This window comes from Schistocerca serialis, chromosome 11 (assembly GCF_023864345.2).
Source record: "Schistocerca serialis cubense isolate TAMUIC-IGC-003099 chromosome 11, iqSchSeri2.2, whole genome shotgun sequence".
Lineage (NCBI taxonomy): Eukaryota > Metazoa > Arthropoda > Insecta > Orthoptera > Acrididae > Schistocerca > Schistocerca serialis.
Window position 1 is genome coordinate 198,034,044 of NC_064648.1, and position 25,833 is coordinate 198,059,876.

At 42.1% G+C, this 25,833-nt stretch overlaps 1 protein-coding gene across 1 annotated transcript in view; it reads left to right on the top strand.

Moving 5' to 3' along the window:
- Positions 1–25,833, top strand: part of LOC126427309 (tRNA-dihydrouridine(47) synthase [NAD(P)(+)]-like) — a 237,196-nt gene that overhangs the window by 91,778 nt on the left and 119,585 nt on the right. Inside the window, exon 5 of the mRNA XM_050089613.1 lies at positions 17,445–17,599. Coding sequence (XP_049945570.1) covers positions 17,445–17,599 — 155 coding nt within the window. The remainder of the gene's footprint in view (positions 1–17,444; positions 17,600–25,833) is intronic.

Genomic DNA, 25,833 nt, shown 5'->3' on the forward strand with positions numbered 1-25,833 from the left:
GGCAATCTATGTCTTTTCAAATGGAGAGGCACTGCTTTTCCTACTGAGCCAAAATGACCCACAACCCACGTTTCCCCCCCCCCCCCCCCCTCCCCCCCCAAAAAAAAGAAACCAAACTAGCAGGTAATGCAAACTGGAAACAACCAAACGTAAAATGTAATGTTTTGTATATGAAAGATACATGAAAATCGTTTTATATGAATTTTCTTACACTAAAAATTAAGTGAATTATTGAAAGTTAGCTGCTAAATCAAGTCGATGAAACCAAAAAATATATGAATAACAAAAAAAACTTGCCTTGTTATAAGTATGTCTTCTGCTGTTCATCGATATAATGAAGTGAGTTGATATGCTCTTTTGTTACCTGAAAAGACGTACCTATTTCATATAATGTAATTTACGTAACTATAAAATACTTTTTGATTACCGGTTGTGGATGCTGAACAGCCAGAACCAAGTGCAAGAACAGTTTGGAATACATGTAACCAGTTTGAGGTAGTTTCATGACTTGTTAGAACACAAATGTCCCATATCTAATTGTTCGTCTCTACATCTAGTTCTAGATCTACATCGATACTTCACAATCCACCTTACGGCGCGTGGCTGAGGGTACCCAATACCACAACTAGTCATTTCCTTTCCTGTTCCAATTGCAAGTAGCACGAGGGGAAAATCTGTCTGTATGCCTCGTTATAAGCCCTGATTTCTCATATCGTATTTTCGTGATACTTACATACAGTGTATGTTGGTGGCAGTACCATCGTTCTGCAGTCAGCTTCAAATGCTGGTTCTCTAAATTTTCCCCATACTGTTCCTCAAAAAGAAAATCGCTTTCCCTCCAGGGATTGCCATTTGAGTTTCCGAAGCATCTCCATAATACATGAGTGGTGTTTGTGGAGCTGGTACAGATCTCAGCTGCTCGAGCAGGGCTCGAGAATAGGTCACACTAGCATCCTATATGTTGTCCACTTTACAGATGAACCACACTTTCATAGAATTGTTCCAATAAACCAAAGTCAAGTCACCTTTTCTACCACAACTCTCACACTCTTGTTCCATTTCATATCGTTCTGCAGTGTTATACTCAGATATTTAAATATAATATAATGGTTTATTTGTCCATATTAACTTTCACAGTCGTGGATATAGTCAGTCAGTACATACATGAACAATAATAATTGTTTAGTAGTAGAAATAAAGTACATACAACATTAAAACTCCTTGATGGAGTACAAACATGTAGCAATTAACAGCTGCTTTAACTTTATTTTAAATATGTTTCCTTTTAACATTTTTATGGTATTTGGCAGTCTGTTGTAAAAAAATCATCCAGCAGAAAATGGATTATGATCGGTTGCTTTTTTATTTCTGGATTTTATGTGGTAATCCTCTTTCTTCCTTGCATTATAACTATGGATATCACTATTTATTATACTGTGCTCCATATTTTCTTTTACAAACAGTATAGTCCTTAGAACATATAATGAATATACTGTTAGTATATTATACTTAATGAAGTATTCTCTGCTGGATTGACGTCTACTAATATTCGCTATTATCCTAATTACTCTCTTCTGGGCTCTAAAAGCCCTATCTGTGTATACTGTTGGTGCCCCACCCCAAATCTCAATACCGTACTGTAGGTGGGAGTGTATAATACCAAAATAGATTTGTCTTAAGACTGGTGATACTATTATGCTAGAAAGGCGTTTTAACAGGTAGGTATTACACGAGATTTTTTTACAGATGTAGCTGATATGCTCCTTCCGTGTAAGATGTTCATCAACTATAATACACAGGAATTTATGTTTGTCAATTGTTTCAATTGATAACTCTGGCTCAGTATCCATTGTCTTGATTTGTAATGTAGTATAAACTCCATTAGACTTGTCTTTTCCTTATTTAATGCCAATTTATTTTTAGTCATATATTCTGTGATGAGCCTAGTGTTCTTCGTATTATTTTGCACCGCTAGCTGTTTTGTAGGGCCCCAGCTTATGAAGAACGTGTCGTCAGCATAATTCATGAGGTCTGCATTTTTTGGAATTATTATATCATTGATGTACACAGTGAACAGAAAAGGCCCAATAATACTTCCCTGAGGGACTCCACAGTTAAGAATTTTATAAGATGATTTTACTGTTTGTGTAAGTCCCCCGGTTGTATGATACAACTTAACACATTGTCTCCTGTCAGCAAGGTACGATCTTAATGACGTGACTGTGTCAAGCAGGACACTGTTAATGCTGTGCCCAAACTTTGCAAGTTTGTTTTTCATACTTACCTACATTAACTTACATTTTTCTACATTTAGAGCTAGCTACCATTCATCACACCAACTAGAAATTTCGTCTAAGTCATCTTGTATCCTCCTGCAGCCACTCAATGATGACACCTTACCGTACATCACGGCATCATCAGCAAACAACTGCAGATTGCTGCCTATCCTGGCCGCCAAATCATTTATGTATACAGAGAATAATAGTGGTCCTACCACACATCCCCGGGATACTCCTGATTATGCGCTCATCTCGCCATCGAGGATGACATTCTGGGTCCTTGTGTACAACTACGAAGTCTTTGAGACACCCTCATATCTGTGAACATATTCCATATGCTCGTACATTTTTTGACAGCCTGCAGTGAGGCACCGTGTCAAAAACTTTCTGGAAATTTAGAAATACGAAATTTGCTTGTTTCCCTTCATCCATAATTCACACTACAGGGCTATTACAAATGATTGCAGCGATTTCATAAATTCACTGTAGCTCCATTCATTGACATATGGTCACGACACACTGCAGATACGTAGAAAAACTCATAAAGTTTTGTTCAGCTAAAGCCGCACTTCAGGTTTCTGCCGCCAGAGCGCTCGAGAGCGCAGTGAGACAAAATGGCGACAGGAGCCGAGAAAGCGTATGTCGTGCTTGAAATGCTCTCACATCAGTCAGTCATAACAGTGCAACGACACTTCAGGACGAAGTTCAACAAAGATCCACCAACTGCTAACTCCATTCGGCGATGGTATGCGCAGTTTAAAGCTTCTGGATGCCTCTGTAAGGGGAAATCAACGGGTCGGCCTGCAGTGAGCGAAGAAACGGTTGAACGCGTGCGGGCAAGTTTCACGCGTAGCCCGCGGAAAATTGGCTCATGCCGCAACTGGAGACCGACAGCGCCGACTTCATCTTTCAACAGGATGGTGCTCCACCGCACTTCCATCATGATGTTCGGCATTTCTTAAACAGGAGATTGGAAAACCAGTGGATCGGTCGTGGTGGAGATCACGATCAGCAATTCGTGTCACGGCCTCCACGCTCTCCCGACTTAACCCCGTGCGATTTCTTTTTGTGGAGTTATGTGAAAGATTCAGTGTTTAAACCTCCTCTACCGAGAAACGTGCCAGAACTGTGAGCTCGCATCAACGATGCTTTCGAACTCATTGATGGGGACATGCTGCGCCGAGTGTGGGAGGAACTCGATTATCGGCTTGATGCCTGCCTAATCACTAAAGGGGTGCATATCGAACATTTGTGAATGCCTAAAAAAACTTTTTGAGTTTTTGTATGTGTGTGTGTGCAAAGCATTGTGAAAATATCTCAAATAATAAAGTTATTGTAGAGCTGTGAAATAGCTTCAATCATTTGTAATAACCCTGTATATCATATGAGAAAAGGGCAAGCTGAGTTTCACATGAGTGATGCTTTCTAAAACCATGCTGATTTGTGGACACAGGCTTTTCGGTCTCAAGATAATTTATTATATTCGAAGTGGTAATATGTTCAAGGATTCTGCAGCAAACCTATGTTACATACATTGGCCTGTAATTTTACAGGTCCGTTCTTTTGTCCTTCGTATACACAGAAGTCACCTGTGCCTTATTTCAGTCACTTGGGACTTTGCGATAGGCAAGAGATTTGTGATAAATGCAAGCTAAGTTAGTGGCCAGTGCCACAGTATACTCTTTGAGAAACTGAATTGTGGGTGCATCTACCCCTGGTGACTTATTGTTTTCAACTCCTTCAGTTGTTTCTCTGTGCCATGGATGCTTATTACTATGTTGTCCATATGGGAGTCTGTTGGATGGTCAAAGGTCAAAGGACTGTACGTACAATTCTCCTGCATGAACAATTTCTTGAATGTGAAATTTAAAACTTCACATTTTGTTTTTCTGTCTTCAGTTGCCACACCAGACTGGTCAGCAAATCACTGGATGGATGCCAGAGATCCACTTAGTGATTTTTCATAGGACTAGAATTTTCTCATTTCCTCCACCAGGTCCTTAGCTAAGGTATGACAGTGGTAGTAGTTGTAAGCTTCGTGCGTAGATCTTTTTACAGATGCACGAATCTCTGTAAACATTTACTTGTCGTCATTTGCACATTCTCTTTCAAACTGAGAGAGTGTGGGGTGGCGGGTGGAAGTTTTTTATTGTTGCCGTTCTCAATACAGGCTCTGAAACTACAATGTTGGCAACCAGAAAGTGATTAGCAAAAACGTGATGCCAGTAATTAAAGTTCACTGTGCCCGCTCTGATGGAGAAATAAAATTATTGATCATTGAAGTTCATTATGCCAAGGATTTAGGACGATGTCTGGAATTCATAGAAAGTGCAGTTTTCACTATATTCTGAAAACAATAAAGCGTAAAGTTGCAGACAAAAGTTTACCCAAGCAATGCTACTATCAGCTCTTGTACTATCAGAGCTGTTCAGCATCTATTGCACGGATCCTATTATCTCTAGATAACAAAACTGTTCAATAATCATTATTGATGTAAATGTTCAAAGTGAATGCTCACCAAAATTTGATGTTAATACTCACCAAACGCCACACTAGTAATGATAGAAGGTCTGTTCTGTGGTGACACGTGAAAATACGACATACGCAAATTGAGAATAAATCACTGAGGTCGTTCCGCAGTTAACACTTTACCTCAATGCGAACTCATCGTTACGTGCATTCCGAGTTACGCAATATGGCATCTGATGCTGTTCCTTACAACTGCACAGACGCGACGTGGCTTCCGACACGGAGTGCACGCTGATATGAATCTAGAAGAGAACTGGGGCCTGGCCTTAGCTCACAGTGCTCTTATTTATATAGCTGCAGTGCAGGCCGCCGAAGGTGTAGCTGACAAAATTTGCCTTCCTGACTAGCCGCTGGGGCTAGTAGGGCACCACTTCAAGTTACTAAATAATTAATTGCTTCATTTGTCGAAGGACGATGAAGTGCTCAATTTAAATGTGCAATCAGCTCACAGGTAAGTATCTGTAATAAAATTCTGATGTGGCTAGGTTAAATACTTTTGGCGAGAGAATTTTTTTAGTTGCACTGCACGCAATAGATGAGCTCTGAACTTGCCCTTTGGAGAGACGCTACAGCTGTAGTTTTATAGCTACCTTTGGAAACTTCTCACATCTTTGTTATTATAGCATATCTCCATTCTACCTAAATCTAAACATCCTAGCTTTATCTAATCACTTACTTAATCTCTTGCTTCCGTACTTCTGGGCACAAAAACAGGACATCATGAATTTCAACCAAAATATTAGTTTGAGAGATCCAGCATGCTGTTTCCATTAAATTAGAATGAAAAAGGAATCTGAATATAAATTTTGAAGTTTCTAGCTCCTTCCTGTTGTGCCGATGATTTTTACATAAAAGTCCAAATTTTGAAAACTGTTATAGTTGTTGTTGTTGTGGTCTTCAGTCCAGAGACTGGTTTGATGCAGCTCTCCATGCTACTCTATCCTGTGCAAGCTTCTTCATCTCCCAGTACCTACTGCAACCTACATCCTTCTGAATCTCCTTGGTGTATTCATCTCTTGGTCTCCCTTTACAGTTTTTACCCTCCACGCTGCCCTCCAGTACCAAATTGGTGATCCCTTGATGCCTCAAAACATGTCCTACCAACCGAGCCCTTCTCCTAGTCAAGTTGTGCCACACACTTCTCTTCTCCCCAATCCTATTCAACGCCTCCTCATTAGTTATCTGATCTAGCCATTTAATCTTCACCATTCTTCTGTAGCACCACATTTCGAAAGCTTCTATTCTCTTCTTGTCTAAACTATTTATCGTCCACGTTTCACTTCCGTACATGGCGACACTCCATACAAATACTTTCAGAAATGACTTCCTAACACTTAAATCTATACTCGATGTAGCAAATTCCTCTTCTTCAGAAACGCTTTCCTTGCCATTGCCAGTCTACATTTTATATCCTCTCTACTTCGACCATCTTCAGTTATTTTGCTCCCCAAATAGCAAAACTCCTTTACTACTTTAAGTGTCTCGCTTCCCAATCTAATTCCCTCAGCATCACCCGACATAATTCAACTACATTCCACTATCCTCATTTTGCTTTTGTTGATGTTCACTTATATTCTCCTTTCAAGACACTGTCCATTCCATTCAACTGCTCTTCCAAGTCCTTTGCTGTCTCTGACAGAATTACAATCACATCGGCAGGCCTCAAGGTTTTTATTTCTTCTCCATGGATTTCAATACCTACTCCGAATTTTCCTTTTTTTTCCTGCACTGTTTGCTCAATGTACGGATTGAATAACATTGGGGAGAGGCTACAACCCTGTCTCACTCCTTTCCCAACCACCGCTCCCTTTCATGCCCCTCGACTCTTACAACTGCCATCTGCTTTCTGTACAAATTGTAAATAGCCTTTCGCTCCCTGTATTTTACCCCTGCCACCTTTAGAATTCGGAAGAGAGTATTCCAGTCAACATTGTCAAAAGCTTTCTCTAAGTCTACAAATGCTAGAAACGTAGGTTTGCCTTTCCTTAATCTTTCTTCTAAGATAAGTCGTAAGGTCAGTATTGCCTCACGTGTTCCAACATTTCTACGGAATCCAAATTGATCTTCCCCAAGGTCGGCTTCTACCAGTTTTTCCATTCGTCTGTAAAGAATTCGCATTAGTATTTTGCAGCTGTGACTTATTAAACTGATAGTTCGGTAATTTTCACATCTGTCAACACCTGCTTTCTTTGGGATTGGAATTATTATATTCTTCTTGAAGTCTTGAGGGTATTTCGCTTGTCTCATACATCTTGCTCACCAGATGGTAGAGTTTTGTCAGGACTGGCTCTCCCAAGGCCATCTGTAGTTCCAATGGAATGTTGTCTACTCCCGGGGCCTTGTTTTGACTCAGGTCTTTCAGTGCTCTGTCAAACTCTTCACGCAGTATCGTATCTCCCATTTCATCTTCATGTACATCCTCTTCCATTTCCATAATATTGTCCTCAAGTACATCGCCCTTGTGTAGACACTCTATATACTGCTTCCACCTTTCTGCTTTCCCTTCTTTGCTTAGAACTGGGTTTCCATCTGAGCTCTTGATATTCATACAGGTGGTTCTCTTTTCTCCAAAAGTCTCTTTAGTTTTCCTTTGGGCAGTATCTATCTTATCCCTAGTAAGATAAGCCTACACATCCTTACATTTGTCCTCCAGCCATCCCTGCTTACCATTTTGCACTTCCTGTTGATCTCATTTTTTAGATGTTTGTATTTCTTTTTACCTGCTTCATTTACTGCATTTTTGTATTTTCTCCTTTCATCAATTAAATTCAATATTTCTTCTGTTACCCAAGGATTTCTACTAGCCCTCATCTTTTTACCTACTTGAACCTCTGCTGCCTTCACTACTTCATCCTTCAGAGCTACCCATTCTTCTTCTTATGTATTTCTTTCCCCCATTCCTGTCAATTGTTCCATTATGCTCTCTCTGAAACTCTGTACAACCTCTGGTTTAGTCAGTTCATCCAGGTCCCATCTCCTTAAATTCCCACCTTTTTGCAGTTTCTTCAGTTTTAATCTACAGTTCATAACCAATAGATTGTGATCAGAGTCCACATCTGCCCCTGGAAATGTCTTACAATTTAAAACCTGGTTCCTGAATCTCTGTCTTACCATTATATAATCTATCTGATACCTTCCAGTATCTCCAGGATTCTTCCATGTATACAGCCTTCTTTTATCATTATTGAACCAAGTGATAGCTATGATTAAGTTTTGCTCTGTGCAAAATTCTACCAGATGGCTTCTATTTCATTTCTTACCCCCAATCCATATTCACCTACTATGTTTCATTCTCTCCCTTTTTCTACTCTCGAATTCCAGTCACCCATGACTATTAAATTTTCGTCTCCCTTCACTACCTGAATAATTTCTTTTATCTCATCATACATTTCATCAATTTCTTCATCATCTGCAGAGCTAGTTGGCATATAAACTTGTACTAATGTAGTAGGAATGGGCTTTGTGTCTGTCTTGGGCACAATAATGCGTTCACTATGCTGTTTGTAGTAGCTTACCTGCACTCCTATTTTTTTATTCATTATTAAACCTACTCCTGCATTACCCCTATTTGATTTAGTATTTATAATCCTGTATTCACCTGACCAAAAGTCTTGTTCCTCCTGCCACTGAACTTCACTAATTTCCACTATATCTAACTTTAACCTATCCATTTCCCTTTTTAAATTTTCTAACCTACCTGCCCGATTAAGGGATCTGACATTCCACGCTCCGATCCGTAGAATGCCAGTTTTCTTTCTCCTGATAATGACGTCCTCTTGAGTAGTCCCCGCCCGGAGATCCGAATGGGGGACAAATTTACCTCCGGAATATTTTACCCAAGAGGAAGCCATCATCATTTAACCATACAGTAAAGCTGCATGCCCTCGGGGGAAAAATTACGGCTGTAGTTTCCCCTTACTTTCAGCCGTTCGCAGTACCAGCACAGCAATGCCGTTTTGGTTAGTGTTACAAGGGATCACAAATTTAGCATTGGAGGGCAGCGTGGAGGCTAAAAATCGTAGAGGTAGACCAAGAGATGAATACACTAAGCAGATTCAGAAGCATGTAGGTTGCAGTAAGGACTGGGAGATGAAGAAGCTTGCACAGGATAGAGTAGCATGGAGAGCTGCATCAAACCAGTCCCAGGACTGAAGACAACAACAAAGTAGAAGGGCAGATCAGCCAATCATCCAGACTGTTGCCCTTGCAGCTACTGAAAAGGCTGCTGCCCCTCTTCAGGAACTACATGTTTGTCTGGCCTCTCAACAGATACCCCTCCGTTGCGGTTGCACCTATGGTACGGCCATCTGTATCGCTGAGGCACGCAAGCCTCCCCCACCAGCGGCAAGGTCCATGGTTCATGGTGGGAGGCTGTTAAAGTTACTAAACTGAAACTTAACACATTATCATTTTAGCATCACTCCTGACGTGTTATTAACTTTTCACATTATTTACTTTACTTTTAAGGTATTGAGCAACGTTCATGACGTTATAGCTAGTTACAGCGGACTAGGCTGGCACACAATGGAAAGCATATGAATTCTATGCGGCATGAGTAGGCTGCTTTCGTACAAGTGCTACAGCCTCTGCTTCTTCATCATTTTCTGAATCTCATTATGAAGTCATGATGGTTCTTTTCTATCCTTAATGCACTTACTGAGCACATAATTCTCCAGACTGTGTTTTACAATCTGCTTAAACTTTGCCCGTAATTCCTCTGCATTCGTCTTACTGGAACTAAGTTGTGTCAGTCCACTGTCTAAGTGAGATCACAACAACTGCTTATCTGGTCTTTCTAGCATAAACACTCTCCTAGCCTTCTTAACTGATTTAAAAATTTTCATAACCATAGTTGCTACAATGGCATCATGATCATTAATCCCTGTTTCTATACTGACATTGTTGATAAGGTCCGGCCTATTTGTAGTTATAAGGTCTGAGATACATCCATTGCACGTGGGCTGCCGAACTAGCTGCTCGAGGTAGTTTTCAGGATGCGTGTTCAAAGGTGCTTCACATGACTGTCTGTACCCCCTCCTATAAATTCATAGATATACCAGTCTATGCTCGGTACGTAATTTAAGCACTGCTGATCCCCCACAATCCTTGGATGACTCTAGAACTGTCAGAGCAGAATCAGGTGGCTGGTAAAAACATCCAACAATTAGCTCGGTTTCACCTGGACCTGTTTCACATGACCAGATAACTTCACTGTCACAGTCAGCTTCGACCTCAGTAGAGACAATGTTTTTGTCAACTGCAGTGAATACTCCCACTCGTACGGCCTCTAATCTGTTGATGGCCCACTAAATATCTCATTGCTTTTGACTTCCTGTTTCAGCCAGCTCTTGATCCCGAAAATAATTTGTGTATAAGAATGTTCCTGGAGGGCAATAAATTCAGGAACTCTGCTCCGAATACTTTGACAGTTTACTGATAAAATTTTGACAGTCAAACTGTTTTCCCTGAATATGGTCCGACTTCTCTTGTTGCATACCAGCTGGTGAGTGTTCATAAAAGTATCTCAAACTACCATCTATCCTACAAAACTCTCACATGAAGTCTACAAGTACTCCACTGTATGAGTACAGATCAAGAAATGTGCAGCCGAGAAAACCATCACAGAGTCGAGGAAGCCTTTGGTTGAAACGTTTCACTTGGCTCCAAACCGAAGGACTCTGATCAACTTTGGGAACACTGCTGCAAATTGCGAGCTCTGGCTACACCCTGCGTGTGAGGTTGGCAGGCTTACCACTTCTGCCAGCCATGCGTACGAACTAAGGACGGCCTCGGAAGCCACGCAGCAAGTGTCGTCGGTGCCGACACGAGCCACGTCTGACAGATGACTGCACCCTGCAAGCTCGATACCTGCAGACGAAGCTGCCGGCACTTCTCAGATGAGGCCCTCTGGCAGACATACCGAGTGCACATTGGCCTGTTTTTCAGTCCTGAATGCTTCTGCCTACATGGCTCCATAACCTGCCTAGCATTGGAGCTGCTGATAAGTAGTAAATCGCTGCGTATGTGTGCCTCTTCAGATTGTGCTGAAGGAGTGGCCGCCTGCCCACTCGAAGGGTGAATGGACCAGTCTCCACATTGGCCCTGTGCCTCGAGCAACATTAATGTGTTACCACTTGCCCTCCACTGTGTTGTGAGGGCAGATCCACTGCGTCAGGTACTCTAGGAGGTGCCTCGGTAACAGAGCCTGTGGGCAAAACAGGTGACACCTGAGGAGGCCCGTGTGACATGCGAGATTCTTCGCCGCCGCTATACCCCGAGGCAACAGCCTGAAGGTGAGTGACCGAAGTCGAGAGAGCAGTCAGCTGTCTGTGAACTGTCACTAGCTCCTCCTGCATCCATACACAGCATGCACACATCCTACCCATCCTAGCAAGGCTAACTGAAGAAATAAACTGTAATAGCAGGCAGAATCCTAGATATACGAGGTGCATTCAAGTTCTGAGGCCTCCAATTTTTTTTCTAATTAACTACTCACCCGAAATCGATGAAACTGGCGTTACTTCTCGACGTAATCGCCCTGCAGACGTACACATTTTTCACAACACTGACGCCATGATTCCATGGCAGCAGCGAAGGCTTCTTTAGGAGTATGTTTTGACCACTGGAAAATCGCTGAGGCATAGTAGCATGGCTGGTGAATGTGCTGCCACGGAGAGTGTCTTTCGTTGTTGGAAAAAGCCGAAAGTCACTAGGAGCCGGGTCAGATGACTAGGGAGCATGAGGAATCACTTCAAAGTTGTTATCACGATGAAACTGTTGTGTAACATTAGCTCGATGTGCGGGTGCGTTGTCTCGGTGAAACAGCACACGTGCAGCCCTTCCCGGACGTTTTGGTTGCAGTGCAGGAAGGAATTTGTTCTTCAAAACATTTTTGTAGGATGCACCTGTTACCGTAGTGCCCTTTGGAATGCAATGGGTAAAGATTACGCACTCGCTGTCCCAGAACGTGGACACCGTCATTTTTTCAGCACTGGCGGTTACTTGTAATTTTTTTGGTGGCTGTGAATCTGTGTGCGTCCATTGAGCTGACTGGCGCTTTGTTTCTGGATTGAAAAATGGTATCCACATCTCATCCATTGTCACAACCGACGAAAAGAAAGTCCCATTCGTGCTGTCGTCGCGCATCAACATTGCTCGGCAACGTGCCACACGGGCAGCCATGTGGTCGTCAGTCAGCATTCGTGGCACCCACCTGGATGACACTTTTCGCATTTTCAGGTCGTCATGCAGTAGTGTGTGCACAGAACCCACAGAAATGCCAACTCTGGAGGCGAGCTGTTCATTCGGCGATCCCCGAAAACAATTCTCTCCACTTTCTCGATCGTGTCGTCAGACCGGCTCGTGCGAGCCTGAGGTTGTTTCGGTTTGCTGTCACACGATGTTCTGCCTTCATTAAACTGTCGCACCCACGAATGCACTTTCGACACATCCGTAACTCCATCACCACATGTCTCCTTCAACTGTCTATGAATTTCAGTTGGTTTCACACCACGCAAATTCAGAAAACGAATGATTGCATGCTGTCCAAGTAAGGAAAATGTCGCCATTTTAAGTATTTAAAACAGTTCTCATTCTCGCCGCTGGCGGTAAAATTCCATCTGCCGTACGGTGCTGCCATCTCTGGGACGTATTGACAATGAACGCGGCCTCATTTTAAAACAATGCGCATGTTTCTCTCTCTTTCCAGTCCGGAGAAAAAAAATCGGAGACCTTAGAACTTGAATGCACCTCGTACAACTTGCTTCCTCCTGATGTGTCACCAATGGGTGCTGATGCCTCAGTGAGCTATGTAGCTGGCTGTTCAGAAGAAATGAAAACTACACTACAGACTGCCCGAATTTACGCTTACAGAATACAAGCTTATATCTCGTAAATGGAAACTGGCACAAAATTTAATAAATATACTATGAGGAAAAGACAGGAAAAGATACTCACTTGGCTTGTCACTGTCTAGATGTGTATCAATGAAGAGCTGTGGAGCATCTCTCGACTTGCTCTACTCTTTAAATGCGAACATTTTTAGGTTAGGCTTTACCGTGACTGTTACTGACATTAAATGAAACAACAAGTTTACTGTTACCAGTCACCATTTTATTTTCTTTTAATTTTTTTTATTTTTTTTTTATTTTTCCACGACGCGTTTCGAAGGTTTAAACCTCCATCATCGGGTGGATTTACATTAGTTAGTATTACATATGTGTGTGTGTTGTGTTACGACATTTGGAGGAACTTGTGGCACTGCCTCCAGTGGTCACAGGTTCCTTTTTCTGTCATAAGACTTCACATGTATACTGCCACATTTGTAGACGCCATATTTGTTTACAAATGTGGCAGTATACATGTGAAGTCTTATGACAGAAAAAGGAACCTGTGACCACTGGAGGCAGTGCCACAAGTTCCTCCAAATGTCGTAACACAACACACACGCATATGTAATACTAACTAATGTAAATCCACCCGATGATGGAGGTTTAAACCTTCGAAACGCGTCGTGGAAAAAGAAAAAAATAAATAAATAAATAAAACGGTGACTGGTAACAGTAAACTTGTTGTTTCATTTAATTGCTCTACTCTGCTTGATCGAGTTAGAAACGAGCTACTTTGTACTAAAAATGGTCGCACCTAGTAGCGTTCATCTGCCTACTGATCCGTATCGCAGATGGTGAGCCGTCGAGAAGTCTGGTGCTGACTGCAGCGGTGACCCGTATACGTAAACTAACACCGGAAGTGGGATATTTGGACTAAACGGGGACTCGGACCGTCTGGGGCTGGATTATCAAGGTTCTACTGTACATTTATAATGCTGCTTGGGAGTGCTTTACAAGGCACTTATCTGTTGTTGGTGGTATGCCTTCACTTTCCTCTCGGCAGCAACCAGACTTATCCAGCCAAATAAAGAGCGACTTAATATGTTAACATGTACCGCAAAAGACTATGCAACTTGACATTTCCTTGTTGTTTGGCATGACAGAAAAAAAAATCCTATGGCCAACAGAGTATTGAACATGGAGCCCTTCTTTTTGTAGTCTGCAATTTACCATCTAATCCACTGAGTAGGGAGGGCGGCTATTGCTGAAACAGCTGGTTTTCAGTTATATCAGTTTTTTTCAATGCCAGTTCAGCCAGACTGTTAAAACTGCTCAAAATAACTGATTTCTGAAGTAACCAGTTTTTTTTTTCATTCCTATCATTTAAAGCAATAAAGATCCAAATCAAACAAAGATTGAAACATTTTGACTCTCTCAGTTTCATGATACATAACATCAAAATATTACATTGAATAGGGAAATAAAAGAAAACACAGTCCATCCACAGGTTGCTACTTATCTCAAAAAGTGACAAGTGGCTCAATACTACAAAAAGATTGCTAGCATTGTCATATTGATTCTAAGTTTTTGAAACTCTGTTCAAAAATCATATTGTAATCATGGATCATACCACTACAGGGTTATTACAAATGATTGAAGCGATTTCACAGCTCTACAATAACTTTATTATTTGAGATATTTTCACAATGCTTTGCACACACATACAAAAACTCAAAAAGTTTTTTTAGCCCTTCACAAATGTTCGATATGTGCCCCTTTAGTGATTCGGCAGCCATCAAGCCGATCATCAAGTTCCTCCCACACTCGGCGCAGCATGTCCCCATCAATGAGTTCAAAAGCATCGTTGATGCGAGCTCACAGTTCTGGCACGTTTCTTGGTAGAGGAGGTTTAAACACTGAATCTTTCACATAACCCCACAGAAAGAAATCGCATGGGGTTAAGTCGGGAGAGCGTGGAGGCCACGGCATGAATTGCTGATCACGATCCCCACCACGACTGATCCATCGGTTTTCCAATCTCCAAGAGATGCCGAACATCGTGGTGGAAGTGCGGTGGAGCACCATCCTGTTGAAAGATGAAGTCGGCGCTGTCGGTCTCCAGTTGTGGCACGAGCCAATTTTCCAGCATGTACCAGATACACGTGTCCGGTAACGTTTTTTTCGCAGAAGAAAAAGGGGCCGTAAACTTTAAACCGTGAGATTGCACAAAAAATGTAAACTTTTGATGAATTGCGAATTTGCTGTACGAATGCGTGAGGATTCTCTACTGCCCAGATTCGCACATTGTGTCTGTTCAATTCACCATTAAGAAAAAATGTTGCTTCATCACTGAAAAAAAGTTTCGCACTGAACGCATCCTCTTCCATGAGCAGTTGCAACCGCGCCGAAAATTCAAAGCGTTTGACTTTGTCATCGGGTGTCAGGGCTTGTAGCAATTGTAAACGGTAAGGCTTCTGCTTTAGCCTTTTCCGTAAGATTTTTCCAAACCGTCGGCTGTGGTATGTTTAGCTCCCTGCTCGCTTTATTCGCCGACTTCCGCGTGCTACGTATGAAACTTGCCCACACGCGTTCAACCGTTTCTTCGCTCACTGCAGGCCGACCCGTTGATTTCCCCTTACAGAGGCATCCAGAAGCTTTAAACTGCGCATACCATCACCGAATGTAGTTAGCAGTTGGTGGATCTTTGTTGAACTTCGTCCTGAAGTGTCGTTGCACTGTTATGACTGACTGATGTGAGTGCATTTCAAGCACGGCATACGCTTTCTCGGCTCCTGTCGCCATTTTGTATCACTGCGCTCTCGAGCGCTCTGGCGGCAGAAACCTGAAGTGCGGCTTCAGCCGAACAAAACTTTATGAGTTTTTCTACGTATCTGTAGTGTGTCAATGAATGGAGCTACAGTGAATTTATGAAATCGCTTCAATCATTTGTAATAGCCCTGTATATGTGCATTACGTACAGTCGGTGCTAAAGGGCAAAAACTGAAGTTGAAGTACTCTGTTTCTAATGTTAATCTGTCCATTTTCAAGGGCAACAAGCAGATCAGCTACCTGCTACTTTTGTTATATGCTTTGAATGAATTGTTGTTAAGTTTTTAATTTATTACTTTTACCAAATTTTTTTCCTTTTTTATTATTTCATTGAAATGACAGACAGGTCTTTAATTTTTGGAACCAAATATAGTTTTGTACTTCATTACTTGTAAAAATATTTCCAGACTACGGTTCATACCATTTTGCAATAAAACTTACGTCTAGCGATGACAAAAAACTGCCGTACAGACTGAGTGGGGTCAAGTCTTGCTCATTGCACCTATGTATATGCCTTAAACCGTGGCACATCACAGCAGACACATTATTGTCTCATCAGTGCTGTACCAATTCTTATGCCATTTGTTTGTTGCTCATTTCTGTCATCAGTGTTATTAAAACAGTTAAAACAGCACTGATCATTTTCCCCAGTTTCTACAATAAAGCAGTATTTCAAACCAATTGAAAATTTTACTTGCAAAAATTACTCATTTTTTGTAAAAAAAAAAAAAAAAAAAAAAAAAAGGTTATTTAAAAATGAAAATTTTAGCATTGCTGCTGTGGATAATTAATATTTTGGTTCTTTCACTCGGTTATTAGTAAAAAATGAAAAATACCTGTTACAACCAAGCCCAAACAAATACAGAAAAATACCGGTTATACAGGACTACAATAACGGTATCAGTTTTAATTGGACGGCTTTTCCCATCCCTGTCACCGAGGGGAAGTCCTAGCTTATGCAAAAGTAAATTATTTATCAGACAGAAACTGCATAGAGAGCAGAACCAAACTCTTGATGTGCACAAGAGAGTTATGTTCAAGAGGCAAGAAACGAAAATGCGGTGCTATTCTACGTTACTCATTTAAGCTATGCGTAATAAATGCAAAACAATTATTTGTATTGCAGAGGGGTCAGTGAATAATTTCATGACAGATATTTTTTTTTGTATTAGTGTGTCTGTTTATTCGAATAATTATCTAGATAGAAAAGTTATTTGAATACTAAATTCATGTCGAAGCTGTCCAAGTTGACGGTCATGTATATGTGGTGTATGTGTGTGTGTGTGTGTGTGTGTGTGTGTGTGTGTGTGTGTGTGTTTTTGAATGAGTGGTATGTGTTTCTCTTTCCTTTTCTGATGAAGGCTGTGGCCAAAAGTTTGTGTGTCATTTAATTGTGCCCATCTGCAACTTAACAAATAATCTTTACAGTAAGTAGCAATCTATCTTTTTGCACATTGTTGTTATTTAAATACTAGCTGTCTCTGATATAGACGTCTGTGTGCAGTATGTATCTAAAAGAGTAAATTTTACCAGGAAATCGAATTACTGTACAGTAATAATATTCGAATAGACAAAAAATGCAGTAATGTCTCTCTCTCTCTCTCTCTCTCTCTCTCTCTCTCTCTCTCTCTCTCTCTCTCTCTCTCTCTCTCTCACATATAGCTTCACCTGTCACAGATTGCAGCCGTGTGTGTGTGTGTGTGTGTGTGTGTGTGTGTGTTGCATTTGCATGAGTGCACATGTGTATGTTCTCTGTGTCCGACAAAGGCGTTATTGGCCAAAATATGACTTTCTGACAGTCTTTTTGTTGTGCATGTCTGTTACTCAGCATTTCCTCTATGTGGTTAGTAGCAACTATCCTTTTCATAATATTGTCATATTTATATATTTTTTCCTCTTTCAAACAACAAAAAATACCTTTGTCCCCTCAGTTTAGCATTAAACCTAGCTGTCTGTAGCAGTTTCTTACTTATTGCAGAAGTACGAGAAAATGGGAAATCGGAAGAACCGAAAGCTCCCATCTCAGATGAGACTGCAGAAGATAAGCCTGCAAACTCAGAAGGGTCTGTGAAGACTGTGGGTGCTGTCACAGATGAAGACGTGATAAAGTCTCGACAAGTAGAGAAGAAAAAGGTGAGTCTATTTTCAGAATTTACTTAACCAGCACTGTATCTGCTTGTCTGCAGACTTCTGTGAAATGTGACAATTCAGAAGAATTACAGTACTAAATGCAGTAAACGAGAAAGTCGCTGATGGACAGCAAAGTCTACTAGTGTAAAAATGAACATTAAAGATTAAGTAGTAGTTTCTTCATTTGTTGCACATGTAAGTCAAGTTTATGTACATTTTCCTTTAAGTGAATTTATTGTACTGTGTTTTGCAAATTGAACTGTTTGTGACAAAATGGAGGTTGCTAAAGAATTAAAAGTTATTGCCAAACCAAAAGTACTTTCTCAAGAATCAGAATTCAAAGTTGTGTGAAAATTTTCTTCTTAATCAAGTTCCTTGATTGTTCGTACATGTTATAGTAGTATTTTTGCTCAGAAATACAATGTGTGTGTGATTAAATTTCCAGTTTCAAAGCTCTGTAGAAAGACAAACGCTGCTCAGAATGACATCAAATGTTGAACAGCATATTATTGATGCAGTGGAAATGTCACAGAACAAAAAAATTTGGCCAATAGATGGCACTGTAAGCATCAGAATATGCACACCAACAGACACACGGTACACGGCTGTTTGTCAGTTTGTGTCCAAAATGCCCAATGTGACTGCTTGTAAAGCTCTTTTACAAGAATGGTGACTGTGTACCAGTAGCCATGCAGAAGTTCCAGGCATTCACGGGTATGAAACAAGGCACTGGACCGATGACTGCTAATGGTGTGGAGAAAAAGATTACAGAGTTCAAAAATTTGTGCTTTTGAAGTGAAATGTAGCAGAGGGAGGAAAGATGTCAGTCTGATGTCTGTCGAAGATGTGACCACAGCATTGCAGGAAGGGTCGAACAGTGGTGCGCAATGAGACGGCGCGTGGGGAGTTGTACGTACTCGGAGATGCCTGCGAGCACGGTCCGTAAAATCTTATGAAACACCCTGCATTGCTATTCGTACACAAATACCTATGTTCAAGAGTTGCTTCCTGTTGATCTGCCAGAGAGACAAACATTCACTTTGGAATGTCTTGCTGGTGGGAAAGTGTACAATGAATGGCCGTGAAACATTCTGTAGACAGACGAGGCCCATTTCCATCTCCAGTATGCAGAACTGCAAAGTATGGGCAACACAAAATCCGCAAGCACATCAACAGGTACCACTTCGTTCTGCAAGGGTGACTGTGGTACGGGGTGACGGCATTTTCTATCGTAGGGCCATATTTTTGTTTTTTGAGGAGATGAATCCTGTGAGTCCTGTGACCTGTACCATCATTGGTAAATGCTATGCAAGTCTTTTGCACACAAATGTCAGTCCGACCCTTCGACAGCACGGATGTGAGAGTAGGCTTATTTTAATGCTAGGTGGCGCTCCTCTGCACATTGTGCAGCCAGTGAAGCAACTGCTGCTGGGACATTGTGGAAACGCTAGAATTATCAGCCGTCATTTCCCTACAGCCTGTCTGTCCTAATGACCTATCTTAATTCGTGTGACTCTGGGCTGTGGTGTTGTCTGATTGATGTTGGGTTCAGTGCTCCGATTTTGAACGTAGCTGAACTGAAGGCGTGCATTGTGCAGTGCTTTAAAAACTTATCTCATTTTGCTTTTTATGCAGTATTTGGCCCCAGGACATTCAAAAACAGATCTGGTGGATGAGCTTACCTAACCAACCATGCCACAACTGTTAACTGCCAAACTTGTGCACATTGAACAGTATGGAAGGTGTAATGTGCAGCTGAAACGTATCGTATTGATCCGTCATTTGTAGCTGACCACATTTACGTTAAGACTTTAACTGTGCCATTGGTGAAATTTTCATTTCTTCCCTGTGACATTTCCCCCTGAATCAATAATATGCTGTTCGGACTTAACATCATTCTGATCAGTGCTTCTCTTTCTACAGAATTTGGAACTTGAATTATGTTATGAATTATGATATATCCCTCACTGATGGAGTTACCCCATTTTTGTTGCTAAACAGATTTTCTGTCTACTATTAGAAAGTAATTAAAAAAAAAAGGTAGAGTTGGAATATTTTATGCTGTGAAGTGATGCAAATGCCTTTTTTCAAATAGCTATTTTCTACTACGCGGGTAATCCCAAAAGTAAGGTCTCCTATTTTTTTATAAGTACATAGACCTGTTTATTTCTACAATGGTTTACATTAGTTTACAGCTTAAACATTTAGCTATTTTTCGACATAATCACCATTTCTGTCGATGCATTTTTGTAGACTCTGTGGCAGTTTTTGTATGCCCATGTCATACCAGCTCACCGCCATACTGTTCAGAAAGTTATGAACCACTTCTTTCACCTCGTCGCTGGAGCTGAATTGCTTTCCGGCCAGATGTTCTTTTAACCTAGGGAACAGGTGATGCTCACTGGGTGCCGAATCAGGACTATAGGGTGGGTAGGTGATTATGTTCCACTGAAACAGTTGTAGCAGAACAACAGTTTGCCAACCAATGTGTGGGCGAGCGTTGTCATGGAGAATGTGTATGCCCTTGCTCGAAATTCCTCTTCTCCAGTTCTGAATTGCTTGTTTGAGTTTTTTCAGTCTCATAGTACCTGTCAGCATTAATTGTGGTCCCAGCGATTCAGCTCCGACGACGAGGTGAAAGAAGAGGTCCATAACTTTCTGAACAGCATGGCGGTGAGCTGGTATGACATGGGTATACAGAAACTGCCACAGCATCTACAAAAATGCATTGACAGAAATGATGATTATGTCAAAAAGTAGCTAAATGTTCAAGCTGTAGCCATTGTAGAAATAAACAGGTCTATGTACTTACAAGAAAATAGGAAACCTTACTTTTGGGATTACCCTCGTACTAATGCGAAGAGAATATGCGTGAGAAAGTGCTAGGCTGAACTTAGCAAATTTTCTCTCCAGTCCTTATAAATAAAAATGTTGCACTTGCTTTTCACCACTGTTATTAATTCAGCACAAATTTCCACAGTCAGTAAGTTTACCAAAATATTGATATGTGCTAATTCAATCAGCCATTACTTTCTCAAGATCAGTCCAGAATTTCTCCACAGTCTTTCGATCCTTACTGTTAGCAATGTTGGTGGGGGCATGAACATTAATGAAGGTATATTTCTTGTTAGTGCACTGCATGTGCATTGTGATAAGGCGGTTGCTTATGGGGCGCATATCTCTTACGGAGTCTTATTATATTTTTATGTGTGACAAAAGCCATTCCCAGAAGTGGAGCACCTTCAGCAATAAGTTTTTCTGTTTTACACTTAAAGATGCAATAATTTTCATAATCTATTGTGGCTTCATCTGTGAATTGTGTTTCTTGAAGGGCTAAAATCTGAATTTTTTGTCAGTCTAGCTCCTGTACTAGGCCATGTGATTTTTCTGGTTGCATTGGAGTGTCAGGGTTGCTACAGGGAAATTTGAAAAAAAAAAAAAAAAACAACACTGGAAAAAACCTCGTTTTTGTCTCAGTAGATGAAATGGCTTCCCTACTGAGATGTCGCACATCGTCGGTGGCTGGGTGCAACTGAGTTTGTGCTCCGCTTCCCTACTCCCTCATTCTTAATGCTTCTCCCCTTCCTACCACTCCCCTCAGCTAGGAGTCAGTGCTGCCACCACTTCTTGCTGCTAGCCCAGCAGCTGCCAACGAGAGGCAGGCAGACATGATATCTGATTCTCAGAGACTGTTACACAGCGGATGGAGACGGTGGTCATGTGTACGTGTGTTGTGTCTGAGTGATTGTCTGAATGTATCTGTGCTCTCGTATTCTGACAAAGGCTATGGCAAAAATTTAGCTGTGAGAAAGTGATTGTCTTTTCTATGTGCCGTGCGGGATTAGCCGAGAGGTCTAAGGCGCTGCAGTCGTGGACTGTGTGGCTGGTCCCGGCGGAGGTTTGAGCCCTCCCTCGGGCACGTGTGTGTGTGTTTGTGTTTGTGTTTGTCCTTAGGATACTTTAGGTTAAGTAGTGTGTAAGCTTAGGGACTGATGTCCTTAGCAGTTAAGTCCCATAAAATTTCACACACATTTGCACTTTTTTTTTCTTCTTTTCTATGTGCCTGTCTGTGGCTTCGCAATCATCTTTATGGTGAGTTGCTACCTTTCCTCATTAGTATTGATTCTCAGAATATTTGCACAAGCTATCTGTTGCACGGATTGATCACTGTGGTCTCATTTCATCGCAATAGTGTCTGAGATGTATGAATAGCTGGTCACGCGTGTGGACTTCCATGATGGGCCAAACCCACAGGCCATTTCTCTTATCACTAACAGATTGGGTCTGCCGATCTGAAGGCCGTAGCTTCCCACTAATCTGCGGGCCCTAACTGTCGGATCTAGTCTCGTCGTCGATCTGCCTGCAGGCCGGGTCTGTCTGTGTGTGGTGTAATGCGGCGGATTTCCGTGGTTTATCCGTGGACCCAGGATTACGGTGCTCCTCGCCACAAGTGATGCTTTTCAGGAATTGCGACTGTCTCACTGCAAGTACATTGTATAATGCGGCATTTTATAGATAGTTTATTTATTCTAGTACATTTTGGCACTTTGAAAGTAGTTTATATATTAGAAAGTATGTATGATAAGAAGAAGAAATTTGTGGCAGTCACTGGCAGTAGGTTTGCTAGGTACTCGTGTATTTCTTGAAAGAAAAGTCACACAGTACCTGTAAAATAATAGACATAACAAAGTTGGTAATAACCGACAGTAGTGAACATTGCTTTTTTATTGGCAGTCACCTATAGTGTTGGTTTACACAACTCTTTCACACCTTATACACTTCTTTAAAGGGGCCTACTTTTTTCTGAGGTTATTTCTGAAGTCAGTGAAGGTATTTTAAATCTGTCTTGTAACTCTAATGAAATACGTTGTATTTTGTCACCAAATGTGTTGTGTTTTATTGAAATAAAAGAAAATCGGTGATCTTAATGAAACATATATACAATTTGGCTTGCTTTCTGTGTCCAGAAACTGTTCATTACAAAACATGTTGATGTTAGTACTTAAGATTTTTGCTCACACGTTCAGAAATACGGCAATCTTTACATTTTTTGTCAACTTATATCTTACCCTTGAGATCTCAAAATTTGTCAGGGAAAAATGCTATATCTTGTCTGGAAATCAGGGAAATATCAGAGAATTTCACTTGGGGAAACTTGTGGCATCCCTGAGTGTTCATACTATACTATACTATACTATATTGAAATCAATATAATAGAGGGAAACATTCCACGCGGGAAAAATATATTTAAAACAAAGATGATGTGACTTACCATACGAAAGCGCTGGCAGGTCGATAGAAACACAAATAGACACATACATACACACAAAATTCAAGCTTTCGCAACAAACTGTTGCCTCATCAGGAAAGAGGGAAGGAGAGGGAAAGACGAAAGGAAGTGGGTTTTAAGGGAGAGAGTAAGGAGTCATTCCAATCCCGGGAGCGGAAAGACTTACCTTAGGGGGAAAAAAGGACGGGTATACACTCGCACACACACACATATCCATCCACACATATACAGACACAAGCAGACATATTTAAAGACAAAGAGTTTGGGCAGAGATGTCAGTCGAGGCGGAAGTGCAGAGGCAAAGATGATGTTGAATGACAGGTGAGGTATGAGTGGCGGCAACTTGAAATTAGCGGAGATTGAGGCCTGGTGGGTAACTGGAATAGAGGATATATTGAAGAGCAAGTTCCCATCTCTGGAGTTCGGATAGGTTGGTGTTGGTGGGAAGTATCCTGATAACCCGGACGGTGTAACACTGTGCCAAGATGTGCTGGCCGTGCACCAAGGCATGTTTAGCCACAGGGTGATCCTCATTACCAACAAACACTGTCTGCCTGTGTCCATTCATGCGAATGGACAGTTTGTTGCTGGTCATTCCCACATAGAATGCATCACAGTGTAGGCAGGTCAGTTGGTAAATCACGTGGGTGCTTTCACATGTGGCTCTGCCTTTGATCGTGTACACCTTCCGGGTTACAGGACTGGAGTAGGTGGTGGTGGGAGGGTGCATGGGACAGGTTTTACACCGGGGGCAGTTACAAGGATAGGAGCCAGAGGGTAGGGAAGGTGGTTTGGGGATTTCATAGGGATGAACTAGCAGGTTACGAAGGTTAGGTGGACGGCAGAAAGACACTCTTGGTGGAGTGGGGAGGATTTCATGAAGGATGGATCTCATTTCTGGGCAGGATTTGAGGAAGTCGTATCGCTGCTGGAGAGCCACATTCAGAGTCTGGTCCAGTCCCGGAAAGTATCCTGTCACAAGTGGGGCACTTTTGTGGTTCTTCTGTGGGGGATTCTGGGTTTGAGGGGACGAGGAAGTGGCTCTGGTTATTTGCTTCTGTACCAGGTCGGGAGGGTAGTTGCGGGATGCGAAAGCTGTTATCAGGTTGTTGGTGTAATGGTTCAGGGATTCCGGACTGGAGCAGATTCGTGTGCCACGAAGACCTAGGCTGTAGGGAAGGGACCGTTTGATGTGGAATGGGTGGCAGCTGTCATAATGAAGGTACTGATGCTTGTTGGTGGGTTTGATGTGGACGGACGTGTGAAGCTGGCCATTGGACAGGTGGAGGTCAACGTCAAGGAAAGTGGCATGGGATTTGGAGTAGGACCAGGTGAATCTGATGGAACCAAAGGAGTTGAGGTTGGAGAGGAAATTCTGGAGTTCTTCTTCACTGTGAGTCCAGATCATGATGTCATCAATAAATCTGTACCAAACTTTGGTTTGGCAGGCCTGGGTAACCAAGAAGGCTTCCTCTAAGCGACCCATGAATAGGTTGGCGTACGAGGGGGCCATCCTGGTACCCATGGCTGTTCCCTTTAGTTGTTGGTATGTCTGGCCTTCAAAACTGAAGAAGTTGTGGGTCAGGATGAAGCTGGCTAAGGTGATGAGGAAAGAGGTTTTAGGTAGGGTGGCAGGTGATCGGCGTGAAAGGAAATGCTCTATCGCAGCGAGGCCCTGGATGTGCGGAATATTTGTGTATAAGGAAGTGGCATCAATGGTTACAAGGATGGTTTCCGGGGGTAGCACATTGGGTAAGGATTCCAGGCGTTCGAGAAAGTGGTTGGTGTCTTTGATGAAGGATGGGAGACTGCATGTAATGGGTTGAAGGTGTTGATCTACGTAGGCAGAGATACATTCTGTGGGGGCTTGGTAACCAGCTACAATGGGGTGGCCGGGATGATTGGGTTTGTGGATTTTAGGAAGAAGGTAGAAGGTAGGGGTGCGGGGTGTCGGTGGGGTCAGGAGGTTGATGGAGTCAGGTGAAAGGTTTTGCAGGGGGCCTAAGGTTCTGAGGATTCCTTGAAGCTCCGCCTGGACATCGGGAATGGGGTTACCTTGGCAAACTTTGTGTGTGGTGTTGTCTGAAAGCTGACGCAGTCCCTCAGCCACATACTCCCGACGATCAAGTACCACGGTTGTGGAACCTTTGTCCGCCGGAAGAATGATGATGGATCGGTCAGCCTTCAGATCACAGGTAGCCTGGGCTTCAGCAGTGGTGATGTTGAGAGTAGGATTAAGGTTTTTTAAGAAGGATTGAGATGCAAGGCTGGAAGTCAGAAACTCCTTGAAGGTTTGGAGAGGGTGATTTTGAGGAAGAGGAGGTGGGTCCCGCTGCGACGGAACTGTTCCAGGCAGGGTTCAATTTGGATGGTGTCTTGGGGAGTTGGATCATTAGGAGTAGGATTAGGATCATTTTTCTTCGTGGCAAAGTGATATTTCCAGCAGAGAGTACGAGTGTAGGACAGTAAATCTTTGACGAGGGCTGTTTGGTTGAATCTGGGAGTGGGGCTGAAGGTGAGGCCTTTGGATAGGACAGAGGTTTCGGATTGGGAGAGAGGTTTGGAGGAAAGGTTAACTACTGAATTAGGGTGTTGTGGTTCCAGATAGTGTTGATTGGAATTTTGAGGTTTTGGAGGGAGTGGAGCTGGAAACCAGGAGATTGGATAGTTTTTTTGAGGTGGAGGGTGGCATGCTGTTCTCCTGGTTTCCCACCTTCGGAAAGGAACTCACTCACCCTTCACAACCTTTCCAGCAAACCTCAACCACATCTCATTGCACACAAACCCAGTCTCTCCCATCTACTCAATCTCCCACTTCCAGCTCCACTCCCTCCAAAACCTCAAAATTCCAATCAACACAATCTGGAACCACAACACCCTAATTCAGTAGTTAACCTTTCCTCCAAACCTCTCTCTCAATCCGAAACCTCTGTCCTATCCAAAGGCC